At 32.4% G+C, this 21837-nt stretch overlaps 1 protein-coding gene across 1 annotated transcript; it reads right to left on the bottom strand.

Moving 5' to 3' along the window:
* Positions 1–468: 468 nt before the first annotated feature.
* Positions 469–3885, bottom strand: LOC123204302 (MDIS1-interacting receptor like kinase 2-like). Its single transcript, XM_044620911.1, has 2 exons — positions 1071–3885; positions 469–755 (listed from the first exon to the last, which is right to left on the bottom strand). Exons 1-2 carry the CDS (start codon positions 3883–3885, stop codon positions 469–471), a joined length of 3102 nt encoding a protein of 1033 aa, XP_044476846.1.
* Positions 3886–21837: the final 17952 nt, after the last annotated feature.

Genomic DNA, 21837 nt, shown 5'->3' on the forward strand with positions numbered 1-21837 from the left:
TAAGCCTGACAGGTACTTCAATCTCAATAGCAATACTCTAAATGGAGGCCCCTATCAATTTTCAGGTTAAGCCTTGTGAAAAACCACCTGTGTCATCTTTTCATATTTCAAATTTTCATATTCTTCTATCTACATTTCACTAATCTGGTGTACTTTTTGTCAGTGCAAATTCAAGGTGGTTGACTTGATGTCTACCCATGGTCAAACATTAGTATACAATGTCATTTTTGGTCATTATAAATGTTGCATAAAGCGATGAATTTTGCTTAAATGTAGTTAAACATGTATTTCTTAGTTTTGGAACTTTTATTTTACATAAAGCCTTATCTAATGCATAGAAGTCACAAGGGAAAAAGCCATGCCTAGGAAACTAGATGCATGCAATGAACTAGAATAACAAAATGACACATTATTTTTATTCTATTGTAAAAGACATTCTACTAAGTCTTAATAACGATATGTTGTAGTTCAAAACATACGAGAAACCACGTCCATGGTTGGCCTGTTTTTTGGATTGGTACCCAAGCAATGAATTGCTAACTTTATGACTACCATTAGTTGATCTTGAATAGCAGGTGAAGGAAGTGGAAGACGTGGATCCAAAATATTGTTCAACAACATGTTCTCCCAAGTGAAAGAAGAGGACAGAGATGGAATGATATTGCCAGGATGATTTCCTTTTATCATTTCTAATGCTAACACTCCAAAGCTATATACATCGCATTTCTCAGTTACCTTTGTCGTGTAAGCCAATTCTGCAAAGTGAAAGACAAAACATGAGAACATATGTTGTAATTGTTCCTTATGTATGTAATTAATGAATTAGACAATAGAAAATGAATTATATATACTTGGTGCAATATATCCATATGTGCCCATAAGTTGTGTCTAATTGGATGAGTCTGGCTTGAGAAATTTTTCAATTCCAAAGTCTGAAACATGAGCTTCATATTCTGAATCCAACAACACAATTTTGCTTGATATGTCTCGGTGGACTATTGGTTAGGAGCAACCATGGTGCAGGTAGGACAAGGCTTTAACCACATCTTTTAAGATATTTACTCTTTTACCCCAATCCAATTCTCTTGCTGTAGCTTCATTATTCAAGAATGTGGCCAAGCTACCTCTTTCAAGATACTCATAAACTGAAAGAAAGTATTGAGAATGTACACAAAAACCAAAAAATTTCACAATATTTTGATGTCGTATCTTTGTTAATGCCCTTATTTCATTCAAAAACTCTTTTTGGTTATCTACCTCATCAAGATGAAATGAGTGAAATTTCTTTATTGCAAAAATAACCCCTGATAGAACTTGTGCTCTATAAACAATGCCAGACCCACCACTTCCAATGCAATACTTGGCATCAAAATTCTCAGTTGCACTTACAATTTCTTCAAACATTCTTTTTCCATCAAAATTTAATACCGAAAGAAATTTATCTCTATTCACCCTTTCATGTCCTTTTGGTAACTCTTGTTTCTTTCTTCGAAAACAAACAAACATTATTGTCACACAAATTAGAAAAGCAAGTGCTCCCAAGGCAACAAAGGAAATTACCAACCTCTTTCCTAAGATGTGCTTTTGTGAGGTGAGAGTGTTATTGCAAGGTGTCAATCCACTAGCATTGCCACACAATCCTTTATTCCCTTGTAATGCTTCAATTGGAGCTTCTCGAAATGCTTTGTTGTTGGGAATTGGACCATGTAACTTGTTATAAGATATGTCAATACGTGACAATCCATGCATATCTTCAAAACAACTTGGGATGAAACCAGAAAGGTTATTGTAGGAAAGATTTAGATATTCTAAACTCTCCATTTTACAAATCTGAGACGGTATCTCTCCGTCGAGTGAATTGCAACTCAAATCTAGTTCTGAGAGTTGAATCAAATCACCCAATTGAAATGGAATTTCAAGACTAAACTGATTATTTCTCAAATTCAAGTAGTGCAATCTTGACAGGTTCCCTAATTCTCCTGGGATTAACTTTCCTAAGCTATTTATGGACAAGTCAAGGTACTCAAGTTCTGTGAGTAGGCCTACTTCACTAGGTATACCTCCAGAGAGTTGATTCCCTGTTAAAACAAGCTTATTCAGATAAGTCAACTTTCCAAGTTCCATTGGAATCCCTCCAATTAAATGATTTGAAGAAAGGTCAAGTTCATGTAGTTCAATCGAATTTTGAATTTGTGGCACAATGCTCCCAGTAATATTGTTTCCAGAGACATTTAAAGTACCTAAGCGAAAGCACCTTCCCCAAGTAGACGAGATTTCACCATAAAATTTGTTGTAACTAAGATCTATGAAAGTAAGATTTGGATAGACACCAAAATCTTCAGAAATGTTTCCAATAAATTGGTTCTTTTCGAGGCAAACTCTAATTAAGCTTTTGCAATCTCTCAAATCTTGGGGGATACGACCAAGCAAATTGTTCTCACCAATAGAAAAGTGGGTAAGTGATCCACTTCGACAAATGTTACGAGGAAGATAACCAGTAAAGTGATTATGACCCAACTCTAGTACAACCAACTTCAAGAGATTTCCAACTTCATATGGAATGATTCCAGAAAGGTTATTGGTATGGAGGAATAAAAATTTCAAATTACTTAAGTTTCCAATGGAGTGAGGAATAGGACCACTCAGTTGGTTTGTACTCAAATCTAAAGTAGAAATAAATTGCAAGTTGTCTATCTCCTCAGGAATGACACTAGAAAGGTTATTGGTGTGGAGGTATAAAACTTTCAAATTGCTCAGGTTTCCAATGGAATAAGGAATAGGACCACTCAGTTGATTTCTACTCAACTCAAAATCTGAAATGAATTTTAAGTTGCCTATTGCCTTAGGAATGGTGCCAGAGAGGTTGTTGCTATAAAGGTATAAAACTTTTAAATTGCTCAGGTTTCCAATGGAGTGAGGAATAGGATCACTCAATTGATTTCTACTCAACACTAAATCTGAAATGAATTTTAAGTTGCCTATTGTCTCAGAAATGGTGCCAGAGAGGTTGTTGCTATCAAGGTATAGAACTTTCAAATTGCTCAGGTTTCCAATGGAATGAGGAATAGGACCACTCAGTTGATTTGCACTCAACTCTAGATCTAAAATGAACTCTAAGTTGCCTATTGCCTCAGGAATGGTGCCAGAGAGGTTGTTGCTATGAAGGTATAAAACTTTCAAATTGCTCAGGTTTCCAATGGAGTGAGGAATAAGACCACTCAGTTGATTTCCACTCAAACCTAGATTCGAAATAAACTTCAAGTTGCCTATCTCCTCAGGAATGACACCAGAAAGGTTATTGGTGTGGAGGTATAAAGCTTTCAAGTTACTCAGGTTTCCAATGGAACGAGGGATAGAGCCACTTAATTGATTTTCTCCCAAAGCTAAATCTGTTAGGGAGTTCAAGTTGCTTATCTCTTTAGGAATAGAGCCAGATAACTTATTCATATAAAGGTAAAGGACCTTTAGATTTGTTAGGTGACTAATCTGAGGAGGGATGACACCAAAGAGCTCGTTCCCACTTAAATCAATGCATGCAAGATTGGGAAATAATGAGAAAGATAGTTCATGAAGCGTACCTTTTAGACTTGCACTGGTCAAGTTAATACTTGTGATACTTCCAAAATGATTGCAAGAGATTCCAAACCAAGTACATGGACTCATCTTGGTTTTGAGGTGGGTAGAAGTGTTTGTGGCATTGACAGAAGAAAGAGTCCATGATGACAGAAGAGAATGGTTGTGGTTTTGAAGGCTGGCTTTCCATTTGAGAAGAGCTAGTGCTTCTTGAGTAGAATTAGAAGCAACATCAGGTGAAGAATGAGACATAACAGCAAACAAGGGCAGGAAAACAAGTGAAAAAACTCTCTGCAAAGCTGACAACCCCATTGTTTCTGAAATTATGTAATGCATATGATAATTTGGTAACACTGATATATATATAAGCAACTCATACTGCATTCTTTAATGCTTGAAAAGTTTTGCCCTCTAATAATTTCCTGCTCACTAAATAAAAATTTCTACAACCTCTTGATGTGGGTACTAAGTAATGTTTCTTGTCCTCTGCTGGCAATCACAAGTGCATATAAGGTCAAACATATTTGACTTGACTTAAATGTGTCTTTGTCAATTGTCTTGCATTTATTCATATTTCAATAAATGCAATATGAATTAAATTGGTTAATAGATTGATTTTGCCATGTTTAAAAATTTCAATATATTATATTTTAAAATTAGTTAGAGTCCCGATTTTTTAAAGGATTTAAATAATAAAAAATTAAAATTGTAAAAACATATTAGTATTTGATATTTATAATAAGTGTTAATGATAATTTTGTAATTTTAATAAGAGAAAAAAAAACTAATTTTAAGAAAAATTAATAGATTTATTAATAAAAATGAATGATAGATGAAAATTTAGTTTTTTGAAACTTGAGTATGTAAATTTCTAATTTTATCAAATCTTGGGTGGAAGATTGTCATGCAGTCTCAGAAATAATTTGGCGTGAAAAACGTGAAAGCGGTTAACTTTGATGTGCTGTGTGGCATCCTAAGGTGTTTGGGCGATGAGTCGGGGAGGTGTGATGATTGACAATTGGGGTCTCTGTCTTTCAAAATTTAGCATACGCTTTGTTATTCAGTCTCAGAAATAATTATTGCTTGTTTACGTGATGTATCAACATATTGATAACTTTTTTTTGGATGAATTTTTGATTTTTTCGTTTCTAAATTGAATATTTTCACGCTTAGAATGTGAAAGGCAGATGTGAACACTTCAAGTTTGTTATTATAAAGCAACTTTGATTGGCAAATTGCTTTCTCAGGTAGTCTTCTTGAGAAATTTCAGTTTGTTGTTTTGTTGACAAATTCTACACAAAAGTTTGCTGCAACTTGGCCAACGATGTTGGCACCAATTTTGCCTGTTCTTCCGTTAGGAAAACAATATTATGTTGATAAAGTCTTGATTCTAACATTCAAGTAAACGCTTATAACGTAGTTGACATGCTAACCAAAGTCTTTGTCCGATAGAAATAACATTGAATGTGTGTGTGTTTACTTTTTGTAGATGTAGACAAACAATAATAGTATGTGTATAATTTTTATACACAACTTTGTGTACAAATAATGATATGTTACCATGTGATTAAGTGTTATTTTATTTTTAATTTTCAATTGTCTAATTATATAATGATATGTCATTGTTTGCATTCAAAAATTGTGTACATAACACTACTCTTTGACAAATCATAAACATTTTGTGATCATATTTTTTAGTTTGTGTTTCCAAACCAATGTTTAGGGGGAAAAGTGAAATTTTCAAACTTTTGGGTGAGGGAGAATTATTAATTTTTCAAACTATGAGAGAAAATAATACAAACTTTTAAAGTGTAAGGGTTTAGTGATAAAATAATAATTTTATTTCTTATAACAAACGGTTTTAGTTAAGGGTAACAACCTATGAATAAGTATTTAAATTTTTAAAATTTAATAGGTAGAACTTTGAAAACATATTAAAGCTTGGGTGAAAATAAGTCCTTTGGCCTATTGAATTTGATGACAGGCCTTAGAGGACTGTTCGCAATCTAAACATTTATTAGGGAAAAACAAAATCCAAACATTAATTTTGAAGAGTCTCCCCCACTATTTTCACGTTTAGAATGTAAAAGACAAATGTGAACACTTCAAGCTTGTTATTATAAAGCAACTTTGATTGGCAAATTACTTTCTCACGTAGTTTCCTAGAGAAATTCCAGTTTCCTATTTTCTTGACAAATTCTGCACATAAGTTTTCTGTAACTTGGCCATTGATGTCGGCACTAATATTCTTTCGCTAGGAAAACGATATTGTGTTGATAATATTATGTGTCACACGTATATTACTGTAACACTCTAAAATAAAATTCATATCGATAAAATATTGCTTGTGTGTGCACACATATATTCTTTAGATATGTTTTATGTTATAAAATTTAAAAGTGTGTCAAAAATAGATAATATATTGACAATGAATCAGCCTATTGAACCAATAATATTACAAATAATAAAATCATATATACAAATAAATTGTATAATGTTTTATATACAAACTGAGATGGTAGTATAATTTTTTATATACAAACTGAGATAATACTTTATGATTGAATAATATGATTATTTATTGTAAATAAAAGTTTGTATAAAATTATTTTTATATATATAGTATTCACCTATTAAAAATGGTATGATAGCATAGCCTCTGTGTATACTTTTGAATGAAACACGTTTCGGCTTGTGGTTGCATTTACATTACGTTTATCATAAAAAGTATCATTGATTTTCTTTTGGAGAGTACTTTATTAGTTCCATTTTTTCTTCTTTTTTCCCTTTTTTAAGTTGGAAAAAGCTATTGCAGGTCACATCGTTTAGATCAAGAAATGATAATATAACCAAGAAATTACTATATTTTGAATCAAACTATGTGTTCATGAGTGTTTGGAGCTCACCAGATTTTTTTTTACATGTATCAAATTTAGAGGCATCAATTGGGTTGAGTTAGCCCAAAACTTGGGAAAATGATCTAATCCGATACTGTAGCATACTAGGTCTAGACACAGAGCTCATGGGCAATCTGGCTTGAGCCTATTCACGTAATATTAAAAAAATAAAAAATTAATTAATAATTTTAATATTAAAAATTAATTTTTATTTAAATTAATAGGTCGGTCTAGTTAAGGCCCAACCTGACCTCATATATATTGGGTCGGGCTGTGGGCTATATACATCCTATGGGTTAGCCTCGCCCATTGACAACTCTAGCCATTATTATTTTAAGAAAATTGATTGAAAGAGAAAAACAGGTTAACAAAAGCAAAGAAGGATGTTGAATGTTATGTGTTCAAAATTCTTCCTCTAAGTCAATTCACGGGTTTAGGTTCTCCTAGCAACCAACGATTAGCGATAATCATCTTTCCTGCCTGCAGGTCATAATGTGAACCTCTAGCAAGATAAATTTTCTTTTATAAACCAAGAATTAGAAATGAGGACCAAATTTGTCACAATCATCAATATTAAATAAGTATTTCCTATTATTGAGTTATTCTCCTCATATTTGACAATCACAATTAAAGTTATTGAAATTTTTATACCTTTATAGCAATAACCTCTCTAGCACCATTCATGAGGAGATAGACAACTTAAAGTTCATTTCGAATCTAAAATTGAATACAAATCAGTTGAGTGGTCTTATTCCTCATTCCATTGGAAGCCTGAGCAATTTGAGAGTTTTATATCTTTATAACAACAACCTCTATGACACCATTCATGAGGAGATAGACAATTTGAAGTTTGTTTTAACTCTAGAGTTTGACATAAATCAGTTGAGTGGAATTATTCCTTGGAGAATTGGAAATCTAAACAATATCAAATATATGTATCTTAGCAACAAATCATTCCTTATAAAGTTGGAAATTTCTTCAAGTTGATTGATTTGGAGTTGTCTAATAATCAGTTCACTGGTTATCTTCCTTATAATATTTGTCGAAGTTGATCACTTACCCACTTTTGTGTTGGTGAGAACAATTTGCTTGGTCGTATCCCCCAAGATTTGAGAGATTGCAAAAGCTATTAGAGTCTGCCTAAAAAAGAACCAAATTACTAGAAATATTTCTGAAGATTTTGGTGTCATCCAACTCTAACTTTTATAGATCTTAGTCACAACAAATTTTATGGTGAAATCTCATCTACTTGGGGAAGGTGCTCTAGGTTAGGTACTTTAAATGCTTCTAGAAACAATATTCATACAATTATAGCACATGAATTATATATATACCTAGCGCAATGTATCTGTATGTGCCTACAATTTGTGTCCAACTGGATGAATTTGGATTGAGAAATTTGGCAATTTTGAAGTCTGAAACATGAGCTTCATACTCTGAATCCAACAACACATTTTTGCTTGATATGTCTCGATGGACTATTGATTAGGAGCAACCATTGTGCAGGTAGGACAAGGCTTCAACCACACCTTCTAAGATATTTAGTCTTTTACCCCAATCCAATTATCTTGTTGTAGCTTCATTACTCAAGAATGTGACTAAGCTACCTCTTTCAAGATACTCATAAACTAAAAAACAATGTTAAGAATGTGCACAAAAACTAAAAAAATTCATAATATTTTAATGTTTCACCTCTGTTAATACCTTTATTTCATTCAAAAACTCTTTTTGGTCACCTGTCTAGTCAAGATGAAACGAGTTAAATTTCTTTATTACCAAAATAACCCCTGAGAGAAGTTGGGCTTTGTAAACACTTTCAAATGCAATACTTAGACTAAAATTCTCTATTGCACTCGCAATTTCTTTGAACGTTGTTTTTCCATCAAAATTTAATACTTAAATAAATTTATCCTTGTTCACACTTCTAAGTTCTTCCAATTGCTTTTGTTTTTTTCCCCAAAAACAAAAGAACATTATTGTCACCACAATTAAAAGAGCAAGTGCTCCTGCAACAACTAAGGAAATTACCAACCTCTTTCCTAAGATGTGTTTGCATGAAATGAAAGCGTTGCAAGGTGTCAATCCACTAACATTGCTGCACAATCCTTTATTCCCTTGTAGTGCTTCAATTGGAGCATCGCGAAGTTGTAGCCACCATTGTAAACCTTAAAGCAAAATTTTCAAGAGTATAAAATTTATTAGAAACTATAAAAGATAATTTGTTAGTACCTATATCTTGTAAAATAGATGACATTCGAAAATTTTTACTTGAAATATATAATATTTATAAAATTAAATATGGAAGGATGCCATAAACTTCTGAACCATAAGTAAGTTCAGGTGGTTAATTCGTCTAGAGGTAAGTCATGTTTATGGTCTATTTTGCATAAAGTTAAACAACATGATAGGTCAAAATTCAAATTATAGTAAGTTTTGTATTTTTATTAATATTAATTATTTTCCAGAAATTATGACTAAAAACTGACTTTTTTGATATTCTAGTATGGTGGAGAGCACATCAAAACACTTATTTTGTGTTTTCTGCCATGACATGTGATCTACTAAAGTCTCCAATTTTTACCGTAATATCGAAATCAATTTTTAGTGCACGTGGATGCATGTATGATGACAAATGATCTAACTTAAACCCTACTATGGTTGAGATGATAATGTGCATAAAAGATTAGTTAATTGCAAAATTCAAGTTGTAGAATCGGGTTGCGGATGATATATTTAAAGAATTCAAGAATTTAAAAGTTGAAGATGAATAAAAATTATATAGATAAAAATTAGAATTTGTATATTATATAAATTAATTAATATGTATCATGTCCGATTTTTTTTTTTTTATTGTGTAACTATGATATTTCTCTACCATAAGTGAGAAATTATTAATAAAATATTTTAGATATATTAATTTGAATAAATAATTAATATTTAATTATATAAAAAATTTATTTTATTAATAAAATTAACAAGCCACCCCCCAAAAGCCCACGGCTGACCCATTACAATGTGGCCTGATTTGATGTCTATACTATTATCAATGTACGGTCATGCATGTTTTTGTCATTAGAATGACTGTGCATGTGAGTTTGGAATGCTAATTCCAAGCTACTCTTGCCATGTTTTCACTTTGAAACAAAACTTGTAAATATATCATGGTTTCTAACATATATATTTATATACGATACCAAATAACCTTATTTCTTCTCATTCAATAGGTTAACAGAGTATAGAGATTATTTAGAAAACAACATCAAGGTAAATCAAAACCCATATGTTATTACTATACTCAAACCATGATTATTAGATTCATCAAATGCCACAATATTCATCTCACCATTCAACTAGATCATGGCATCCTCATAAATACCAATACAAGGGCTCCTATGTTCTTGCTTTCCAACTAGAAGAATTTGATGTCACCCTCTCCGGTCTTGATTACCGAAAACTATGATCGTAGGAGAAGCAAGATACTAGATTAATCTCTTACAACTTGGATAAGAAATCGTAGTGCATGATATGGGATAATGGCGTGATATTTGCGATAATGTGCCTTATACAAAAATTCAAACTATAATGGCATGCACGGATGTGCAACCTTCATGCACAGTTGTTCATTAGTTTAAAAACTCACTTTCAACACTTAGTCACACTCTTATCTTAGCTTTTAATCCAAAATAACTGAATTAACTTATTAAAAGACAAAATTACTCTTAAGATATACTTGTTAATGTTATGTCATATGATTGGGTATTTTGTTGGTACCCAATTTGATAATCCTTCTAAGTGCACAATTTTTTTTTTTTTTTTGCAAATAACATCTCCATTCCAACATACTTTAAGGAACACAAATAAACCTTCTATTATGCGAACAACAAGAAGACCTCCGCTTAGTAGTAAATTTGTTCAAACCTTTTCAAAGGGATTTTCCTATTATCCTATGTGACAACAATATTCTATTATTGTAAATATTTTATTTTACTTGAATAATGATGGGAATAAACCCCTAAAATATCATTTGAATTAGGTTTCTTGTGATACTCCTACAAATATAACTTCTCCTAAAGAGAGGAGAAACAAACACAAAGATGCACTCACTCCTTTCTGTAGCATTCTCTTCTTCAGAATTAATCTTGTAAGATATAATTAACAACTACAGTTGTGGACAATGTTTTTAAATCATCGAATTGAGCCATATTAAAAATTGTGTATCTTTTTTATTTTCTCTTTACTTATATCATGTTGTAGTACATGTACAAATCTTTTACCAGATTTTTGTCACTCTTGTCTGTCTAACTTTGGATTACCTCATTGATAACAAATAGTCTATCAACAACCCTGTTCTTATTCCCCACTCCTCACCATGTTAACCACCTCAAAGATGTGTTCCAAGCCCTGAAAGATATGACAGAATATGGGAAGCAAAGATGGACACCCAATTTAGACCGCTATGTCAATAGTTCTGTTGAAGGACTTGTATTAGGAGGATTAGCTGGTGGTATGTGCCTTTCTTCTGCTTGACCCTAAATTCTATCCGTCTAAATTGTTTCTTCTGAATTTTTGATAAGTGCTGCCTTCCGCCTGTTCATCGCTTAAATTGTGCAGGTTTTGCTGCATATCTTACCACCCCCTTAGCTGTCATAAAAACAAGAATGCAAGTACAGGGATCAACTGTAAGGTAGCACTTTCTTCAGGAGATGCATTTGTCAATAGACTTTCTCAAACTGTGAAGCTATTGGGTTTGGGTCTACCCATGACGGGCATTTTGAATTAACTGCAGCTGGGCAGTTGGATCGGTGGTTAAAAGGAGTTGGACATATATAAAAATGACCCAAAACTACCAAGTGAAAAAGTGACACAAAAATCGTTCTCTCCTCCCCGGAACGCTTTTTCTCCCCTCTGCCAAAGAATAAAAAAACAGAGAACCAGAATACATTGCCACCAAAAGGCCTCCTCCAGAATCTAGATACAAAGTGCATAAGAACAAATGGTGTAGTGGAAATCATGTAGTTGGAATGCTTCAGATGCATCTTGAATACAGAATCAAATCTGGGTATGCAATTTCCTATAATTTGATTTAGAGAATTCGGCATATCAGATTTCCAAGAGAAGTGAATGTCGAAGCTAGAAATTATAGCAAGAATAACATTTTTAATATTATTGGAAACTCACAGGTACAAGGGCTGGTTGGATGCGGTTCATAGGATCTAGATGATGGAAGGTGCCAAGGGAATGTTCAGAGGAGGCATCCCTAGGATTACTTGGTATATTCCAGCCTCCGCCGTCACCTTCATGGCGGTTGAGTTCCTCAGAGACCATTTTAACCAAAAATTAGATAATGATTTTACAGAAGAAGTTTGCAAGCCTGTCCATAGAGAACAAAGAATCTATACGAGAAGTGGAATAGGATAAATCTCAATATTGACCCAAATTGTATATCTTCTGAGGAAAAGGGTTAGAGAACATTAATCGATCCATTTAGATTGAGTAATTCCTATCTCTTATTTTGTTCATTATAATGTGAGTCCATTGCTTGTAACCGTTACTGTCTTCAGTAACACACAATTGATTGATTAAAAGAAATAAAAAGGTGGGCCAATGCCTATAGTTGGATTCAAATCGAGTTTATTCGAGTTCGAGTTCAAATGAATTTGAAACAAGTTCAGCTCAAATGAGTCCAAGTTTGAGAGCTTAATATTTTCGAGCTTGAGCTTTAAGGGTGTTTGACTTATAAAACTTGCGGCCGTAAAAAAATTAATACGAATCAACTGAAATGACATTATTTTAGCCAATATGTGTCAAAATAACATCATTTTAACAATAAATAAAGTTTAAAACTTGATTCGAGTTCAACGAGCTTGAGCTCCAGGTTGGGTCAACTGAAACAAGCCAAACTTGAGCTTGGATGAGCTCAAACTTGACTCGGCTTGAGTCTAGCTTTACTAGTGCCCACTACATAAATCTTTACAAAAAAACTCAAAAATCTTCTTTATATGAACACCAAAGAGTAGCGAGACTCAATTACTACTTGCACACTACATCAGCTCGATTACTCTTTGTGTATGAGTTAAAACCAAGTCAATGAATCATTGTTTCTTTCATTATTTTGACACATAACATGCCAAGAGAAAGGTTTATTCTTGAATAATATTAGATGAGTTTTTCTCAAACAACATAGGTGGAAATATGCAATTCGATTTGAATCTAACCTAAGATGATGCAATTTAGCCTAAAGCAATCCAAGGTTACATTTAGCCAATACTATTCCAATTATTTAGAATACTGGTAGACTCAATATTTGATTTTATTTTCTATTAAAGATAGGAAGATAAGTGATTAATTCTCAACTTACTAAGGAGAAAAAACTTTAAAATATATAGGCCAAAATGAACATTTCCCACCTAAGGTTTGAAGCAAACCCAACTTTTCACCTTTCAACTATAAAAATCTAAATACTTATTCATCTATTAAATTTTACTATTACTTTAGGGGTAAAATTGTTATTTATCAAAATGTTAAAAAATAAAAAATTTTCACATTTTCCCCCTTCAAGTTTAAAAATAACAAATTCTCCCTCCAAAGTTTAAAAATCAACATTTCCCCCAAGGGTTTTTACAACCACCATTGTCGGCGGCCAGAGATGGCGACGACGGCGTTTTTCCTCCCTCCCAACTTCTCTCTCAGTGCCACTCTATTTTCAATTATCACCGATTAGTAAAACTGGCCGATGAAGATATTTCTTTAAAACAAAGACGTTTCATCTTCGTTGGCCTAATATATATTTTATAAATTGATAAATCTACCTTTTTATGGATACAAAACTAGCTTCTGAATTTTAAATGATGGGCGGAAAATTATATTTCTCAAAGGAGCTGGGCGGAAAAAACTTTGTTGAAATTAAAGTTATTTGGATTCTTTATGATTCCTCGCCACGTCAGCCAATGCATTGGATTTTTTTTCTTCTTTCAATAAAAATAAATTTCCATTGGCTTTCAAGGCTTCCGTACAACAAAATTTTTCCATATAAATTAAGCATTCGAAGCTTATCTGCCTCTCAAAATTATAATCAATGGCGTCTTCTTCTTCGAAACGATGCCGATACGAAATTCTCGACCTGATCATCAACTCCGCTTACAAGAAACTAGCTCTCCACCGCCACCCAGACAAACTCCTCCAGTCCGGTTTAAGTCACCACCAAGCCACCGCTCAGTTCGAAGAACTCAACTTCGCCTACAGTGTTCTCTGATTCTCATCGCACAGATTCTTTTCTCCAATCTTGTTTCGTTTTTTAACTCCGTCCCCAATATTTTCTTTCATTTCTGCAAGCCAGCCTTTCCCGCCTTTTCTGGATATTCGGATTCTAGTAACGGATTTTACAAAGTGTTCTCTGACTTTTTTGAAAAGATTTACAAGAGTGAAGTGGATTTCGTAAAGAAATTAGGGTTGGGATTGGACACGGTGCAGGAGGTGCCAAGAATGGGGAGTTTACAGAGTCTGGTTAAGGAAGTGAGGGTCAGTACGGTGGTGGACTTCTGGTGGGTGGAGGGAAAAACGGCGTCAGAAACGGAGGAATTGAAAGAAGAGTATATTGACAGGGTGAAAAAAACAGTGGAGTTTGTGAGAAAGAGAGATAATAGAGTGATTGATTTATTGAGAAAGGTAAAGATTGAGCAAGAAAGAAGACAGCTAGAGGAATTGGAGATGGAGATGAAGAAGAAAGATTATCGTTGTGAGTTGTGCGGAGAAAAATTTCAGAGGGAGAAGCGTGAGCAATGGAGGAAGCGGGTGCAGGATGTGGTTGAATTTTGGCAGAGTTTCGTCGAGGAAGAGGGGTAGAGGGAGGAACTGTGTGAGAGATGCATTAAAACGACGTCGGCTTGGGAGTATTGTGTGTAGCTTTTGAGAGTAAAAAGTTCCCGGATTTGAGGTTTAAGAAGGGTTTAGTCGTTTTACGGTGAAGGTCATGTCGTTTTACAATTACAAGTTTAGGTAGGCTATAAATATTTAGTAGTTTAATACTTGATGATGATAATAACAATAAATCATGTGAATTTATTCATCGTAACTTATTGTCAGCATATTGAAACCTTATATCTAAAACTTAGGTCTTATGCGAAAATCTACACCAATGAGTAGTACACAAAATTAAAGTGATCACACTTCCCTTACCAGACCACTAAACACTCAAACTTCAGTTCTAAGAACCTATAAACAAGAGTCCTAGGCTGATGTTGTTTTATAGCATCTCTGACACTATTCCTCCACCTCCTCCCCTTCCTCCGTAAAACTCTGCCCAAATTCAACCACATCCAGCATGTGCTTCCTCCATTGCTCACACTTCTCCCTTTGAAACTTCTCTTTGCATGCCTCACATAAATACTCCTTTCTCATTTTCTCCATCTCCATTTCTTTCACATCTCTTCTTGCTCATTCAATCTTCTTCCTATGCTCATTTACCATTCTCAGTAAATCTATCACTCTTTCTCATGAACTTTGCCATTTTTCTCACCCTCTTGTTATACTCTCCTTTCAACTCGTTCTCTTCGCTGTCTTGCCCTTCACCCATATGAAGTCCATCATTGTACTGAGCCTACCCCAATATTTATATCACTTCCTTCACCGGAGTCTGTGAATTCCCCATTCTTGGCACCTCCCACACCTTGTCCAATCCCACCCCTAATTTCTTTACGAAATCAATTTCATTCTTGTGAATCTTATTAAAAAAATTAGAATATATTTTGTAAAATCCATTACCAAAATCAGAATATTCGAAAAAGGCAAGAAAAGCGAGATTGGAGAAACGGAAGAAAAGATTGGGGACAGAGTTAAAGAATGAATCAAGGTCAGAGAAAATAATCTTTGTGCAATGAGAATCATACCAGGCGCGCTATTTGTGGTTAGGGAGAACATTGTAGGCAAAGTTGAGTTCTTGGAATTGAGGTGTGCACCCTATTGCGTCTACAATGTTCTACCACACACTATTAGGCACTAGTACAAATAGTTTAGGAAGAAAAATTTACAAGTGTCATCTCATAACAACCCTCATGACTAAAGTCATGAACTAGCATGTATGCATCTCGAGCCACTAACTCAACCCATGTTCATATTAGCTTTCACCATAACTTGTCTCTAATGCCTTGTTGATAATTACTCTATCCACATGTTTCGTACCACTGAATACCTTATGTATCCATTGTAACACTCTCATGTATGCTTCAAGGGCATTTTAATGTTTTTTTTTACACAAAATTTCAAACTACAACTACATGCACGGATGTGCAACCTTTATACACAGTTATTCATTTGTTTAAAAACTCACTTATAACACTTAGCCACACTCTTATCTTAGTTATTAATTCAAAATAACTTAATTAACTTATTAAAAGATAAAATTACCCTTAAGATATACTTGTGAGTGTTACATCATGTGATTAGGTATTTTAAAATTAGAGATATAAAAACACCAAATTACATGGTGACATGTCATTATTTATATACATAATTTTATTATTTTATAAGTGAGGTATAGCCACAAGTACCCACAATGTTTTCAAATTCTTCAACTTATCAAGGTTTTCTTTAGCATTTGACAATATTATGCCCTGAATGGGCAAATGTTGGCCTTATCTTATCAATACTAATAAATTATTTAGAGTAATACTACATGTATAAACAAATTATATATACTTATTCATATAGCCTAATATGATAGGATTTGATTAAGTGATTTTAAAGTGAGAGAAATAGTAAACATTCATATCACCTGATCACGAATTGTCACCTCAATTTGTACAATTTATTTATACATATAATTTTATTCAATTATTTATAAATTTGCCTTAATAATTTGATCTCCATCAAATATTTTTGACACCACAAAACAAAGGGCCAGGCCCCTCCAAAATCGCCAATGTCTAACAAATTAAAAATACGTATTAAAATCTTCAACTTCTTGAGAGCCAAAAATTTAGTAGTAATAGTGACCAGTTTTATAGAGCGCATGAACTTGTTCGGTAAGGGCTCCCGACAAATACCGAGTCATTGGGTGTTATTTTAATTATTAATTTAAAATTACTTAATTATATGTTTACACATAATATGTATCTTAATTATATATTAAAAAATATGTATACATAGTTTTATTAATTCAAAGGAAGAGGAGATATAACCTGATCTGTATCTGTTTGACCTGTCTGGTTCCTGGTCTACATGTAAATCGCCTTATCATGGCAAGCCCCTGCACAAATGCAACCATTGCCCCAATTTGTTAGTATTGCATGTAAAATTGCAGTCAACTGAATAATGGGCAAACTTGATATTTTTTATGGAAAGGTAATTTTGCTATTTAAATAAATCCTAGATTAATTTAATCCATTTTCCCTTCATGTTTCTTTTTTCTCTTTACCCTTAGTTATATATAAGGTTAGGGCTAGACCCGAACCGAGTGGGCTCGGGCTTGAAAACCGGCTTAGCTCAATTAGAATTTGTTTACTTCCAGTATGAACCAAGTTTGAGTTACAAGATTTGACTTATTTGAAAATCGAGCCGACCTCGAACTATAGAATGTTTAGCTCGGTTTTGCTCATGAGCTGGATAGATAACTCAATTCGATTTAAACTTGGCTTGTGGCTTGATTTGAATTTTATTAAATAATTATTAAATGACATCATTTTGTCAATGAACCATGAATTCAAACCACGAATTTGAACCACACATTTGAGCTATAAATTTGAATAATACATTTGAATAGAACTCAAGTCAAAAGGTGTTTGGGCTCAGTTCAGTTCATATCCACCCCTATATAAGGTTATATTCTCCTATTCATAGAATGTTGGTGCATTATCATCAAACTAATGCAACAACACAAGCACTCAAGTCAAAAGGTGTTTATTCGGTTCAATTTTTTTCTTTTTCAAATTTAACCATCCAAATGATCTCCAATTCACACCGAAGTTATATCAATACAAAGAGGGCTCAAAGAACTTTCTATCGAACTATGGCAGAAATCATAACTCATCAGATAAAACAATCAAACTTGTGACAAAATCAATGGCAAAACTGTAATTATTTTACAACTCTCTGCCATGCAACTTCAAATACATGCACATGCAATCAATTTGGATTTTAAGGCAAAAACATAAACATTGACCAAGGCATAAAGGAAATTCCACCAACCTTGAGGGTCTTCCACCAAGAATGAATTGGATAAAGGAAAAAGGAGAAAGCCAACAAAGCTTTGCTTCAAACTTTCATCACATCAATTGTCTAGCCTTTTACAAAGTATAGCCACCCCTTTTTACAAGAAAGAAGCGGGAGCAAGATACAATATTTTCTCACTAAGTCAACTAAAAATGGCATGAATAAAGCTAGACCATTCATTATAAACCAAACCCATACATAGTAATTAACTAAAAACAAAAGTTAGTTATTTTTTTCCTTAATTTTAGGAATTATTTTTCCTAATTAAAACAACCAAATTCTAATTTAGTTTCAATGTAACTAAAAACCAGTTTTGGGCTCTTTGGGCTTCTCAAAATGATGCTTGGACTTTTAGGCCATTGATGGACTTCCAAAGTCACACTTTTGGATCAATCGGAGCAAACTATTCACTTGGACCTTGGGTGCATGTAATGAGACTATACCCAAAAGTGGGTTTGGGCCAAAAATGAAGAAGGATAACATCCATGGGTTGGTGCATTGTTGGAAATTCATGCTCTTTAGCTTCTTGGGTGGTAAGTAGGCTTGGGGTAGGTTTGGGGGCCGAAAGTGAAGAGGCGGCCGAATATGCATCAAATGTCTCTCCAAATCTTCAAGAATTATCACTTCAAAAAAATGTCTGATCAATTGCAACTAGTGACGAACCACAAGGCCAATTCTCAAAGAATATAGCACTTATAATGTGTACTAAGTTGGATATCAAAGAATATACAATTCTCAAATAATATAATGATGTTATATGGATTTATAATAAGTATTAAATTGGATATCAATGATGATGTATCACTGTGTGATTAAATTTTATTTTATTTTTAATTTAAAATTACTCAATTATATAGTGAGACATTATTGTTAGTATCTAATTTGATATTTCTTGTAAGTGCACAAACTTTTATTGCAAATAACATCTCCATTCTGATATACTTTAAGGAACACAAATAAACCTTCCATCCTGCGAACAAGAAGAAGACCTCCAATTAGTAGTAAATTTGAAGGACTTGTATTAGGAGGATTAGCTGGTGGTATGTGTCTTTCTTCTGCTCAATCCTATATTCTATCCTTCAAAATTGTTTCTTCTGAATTCATTATAAGTGTTGCCTTCCGCTTGTTCATCGATTACATTGTGCAGGTTTTGCTGCATATCTTACCACCCCCTTGGATGTCATCAAAACAAGAATGCAAGTACAGGGATCAACTATAAGGTATCATTTTCTTCAATCATCTAGTTTTAAGGTGATGCATTTGTCAATAAACTTTCTCAAACTTGGCTTTAAATGGATTCTAGGTGAAAAACATTTCTAATATTATTGGAAACTCATAGGTACAAGGGCTGGTTGGACGCAGTTCATAGGATCTCAATGATCGAAGGTGCCAAGGGAATGTTCAGAGTAGGCATCCCCAGGATTACTTGGTATATTCCGGCCTCCGCCCTCACCTTCATGGCTGTTGAGTTCCTCAGAGACCATTTTAACCAAGAATTAGATAATTATTTTACTGAAGAAGCTGCAAGTTTGTCCATAGAGAAAAAAGAATCTATACGAGAAGTGGCATAGGATAAATCTCAATATTGACCCAAATTGTATATCTTCTCAGGAACCCAATTAATCAACGAAGAGAACATTAATTAATCCATTTAAATTGAGTAATTTCCCATCTCTTATTTTGTTCATTATAGTGTAAGTCCTTTGCTTGTAATCTTTTATGTCGTCAGTGGCACAAAATTGTTTGAGTACACTGTTAATTGATCACCTTTTAATAAGTTTATTGAGTTTATTGGGGCTTTTGTTTTTTTTTAAACAATACTATACATATCTATTTTGGGCATATAAATTATTGAGTATTGTTTTATTCTTAATTTAAATCACCCAATCACATAATGATAAATATAAATGTGTATATATTTATATACTCAAAGTGAATACAAATAGTTTTATTTTTTTTCCTTTTATCTTTTTTTTTTTGTTAACAATGAACATTAGTATATTGATGAATGAAAAAAGATACAAGGGTGGACTGGTGCCTACCATATAGAGTTTTACCAAAAACTCAAAAATCTTCCATATATGAACACAAAAAAGTAGTGAGATTGATTCCAGGGGTCAACAAAATTAGTGAAATATGAGGATTTTCAAGGAGAAGATCTAAGCTTGAGTTTCTACTAAATTTGTCAAACTTTAATTTTACTAATACAGTGATTATAGGTTCACTCATAACTAAGTCAATTTAGTTAAAACGAAGTCAATGATTTATTGTTTCTTTCATTATTTCGACACATAATATATTAGTAGAAAGGTTTACTCTTAAACAATATTAGATAAGTTTTTCTCGAATGACATAGGTGAAAATATGCAATTTTATCTAAATCAAACCTAAGATAATATAATTTAACCAGATCATATCCAGTATTGCATTTAACCAATACGTTTCCAGTTATTTAGAGTTATTTAGAATAGTGGTAGATTCAATATTTGATTTTATTTTCTATTAAATATAGGAATATAAGTGATTAATCTCAAATTACTAAAGAAAAAAAAAACTTTATAATATGTATTTTATAAATTGATAAATCTACCCTTTCATGGATACAAAACTAACTTCTGAATTACCAATGATGGGGGGAAAATTATATTTCTCAAACGAGCTGGGTGGACAAGAAACGTTCCTGAAATTAAAGTTCTTGGGATTCTTTACTATTACTCGCCAGCTCAGCATTACATTGCCATATAAATTCCCACTGGTTTTCAAGGCTTCTGTAAAATAATTTTTTCAATATAAATTAGGGAAATTGAAATTTTTACTCTTATTTTAATCCATGTATACAAAAATGTCACTCATTCTAAAGCTTAAACAAATATACCATAACAGTAATCAACTTTCCTAAAATACCCCTCTTTAATCTTTCATGCAGAGATTTTCTCTCTTTTTCTCTGCAACTTTTTTCTCTCTTCTTCCTCTTCTTTCAAAGTGGTAAAGGAATCATGCAGAGAAATCCTCCCTCTTCTTCCTCATCTTCAAAAACAAAAGAAAGGAGAAAAAAACTGAATTCTTCAGATTAAGAATTCTTCAAAGTGTGGATATAAAAAAAAAAGAGTAACCCACAAAAATTCAACCACATCCACTTTATACCTTGGAAGAAATGACGATTGAAGAAGATCATTTAGTAGGATTTAATTAAAAAAAAATTAGCATTTAAGGATTTAACTGAAAAAAAAAAAATTGACATTTAACTGAAAAAAAAAAGTAAAAAAGGGATGACGTTAAGACTGGGTAACAAGCCAACCCTTATATAATATTATAATATTATAATATTATAATATATATTATATATATTATAATATTAATATAATATATAATATATTATAATATTATTATATAATTATAATATTATAATATAATTAACACCAAGGGGAAATTAACGCCAAGCCAACCTTTTTTATATATTATATATTAAATAATTATATAATTATAATTATATAATATAATATAAATTATAATGTAATATTAATATTAATATTAATATAATATAATATATAATTATATTATATTTTTAAGTATAATATTAATATAATATAATATATAATTATATTATATTTTTAAGTATAATATTATAATATAATTATAATTATATTATAGTCATAATTATATTTTTAAGTATATTATAGTATAATTATAATTAAATGGTTGACGCCAACAGTAATCTACTTTCCCAAAATACCCCTCTTGAAATGACCCATGCAGAGAATCTCTGTTTTTCTCTGTAACTTGTTCTCTCTTCTTCCTCAACTGAGAAAGAAATCCCAGTAACATGACACTAAAATATTGGTATTAATGGAAGGAATAAGACATGTGATTGTATAATAAAACCCATGAGAAATCTATTATAAAAGATTCAACTTGGACATAAGGGAGAGAGAGACAAAAATTGCTAAATTTATTAAGAGAATTAACATCTGCTGCAAAGACTTCATAGCAAAATCATCCACGCCCTGTATGTTATGTGTTTTCTTTATAAATAATTGAAAATGAAATAAGTATGATATATTCATGTTCATAATAACTTCATGTAAAATTTAACTTTATTGTGATTTTATATTGTTAGATTGTTTAATGTTTTATTTCATGTTGTTTCTATTGTTTAAAGTTG

This window comes from Mangifera indica, chromosome 20, assembly GCF_011075055.1.
Source record: "Mangifera indica cultivar Alphonso chromosome 20, CATAS_Mindica_2.1, whole genome shotgun sequence".
Taxonomy (NCBI): Eukaryota; Viridiplantae; Streptophyta; class Magnoliopsida; order Sapindales; family Anacardiaceae; genus Mangifera; species Mangifera indica.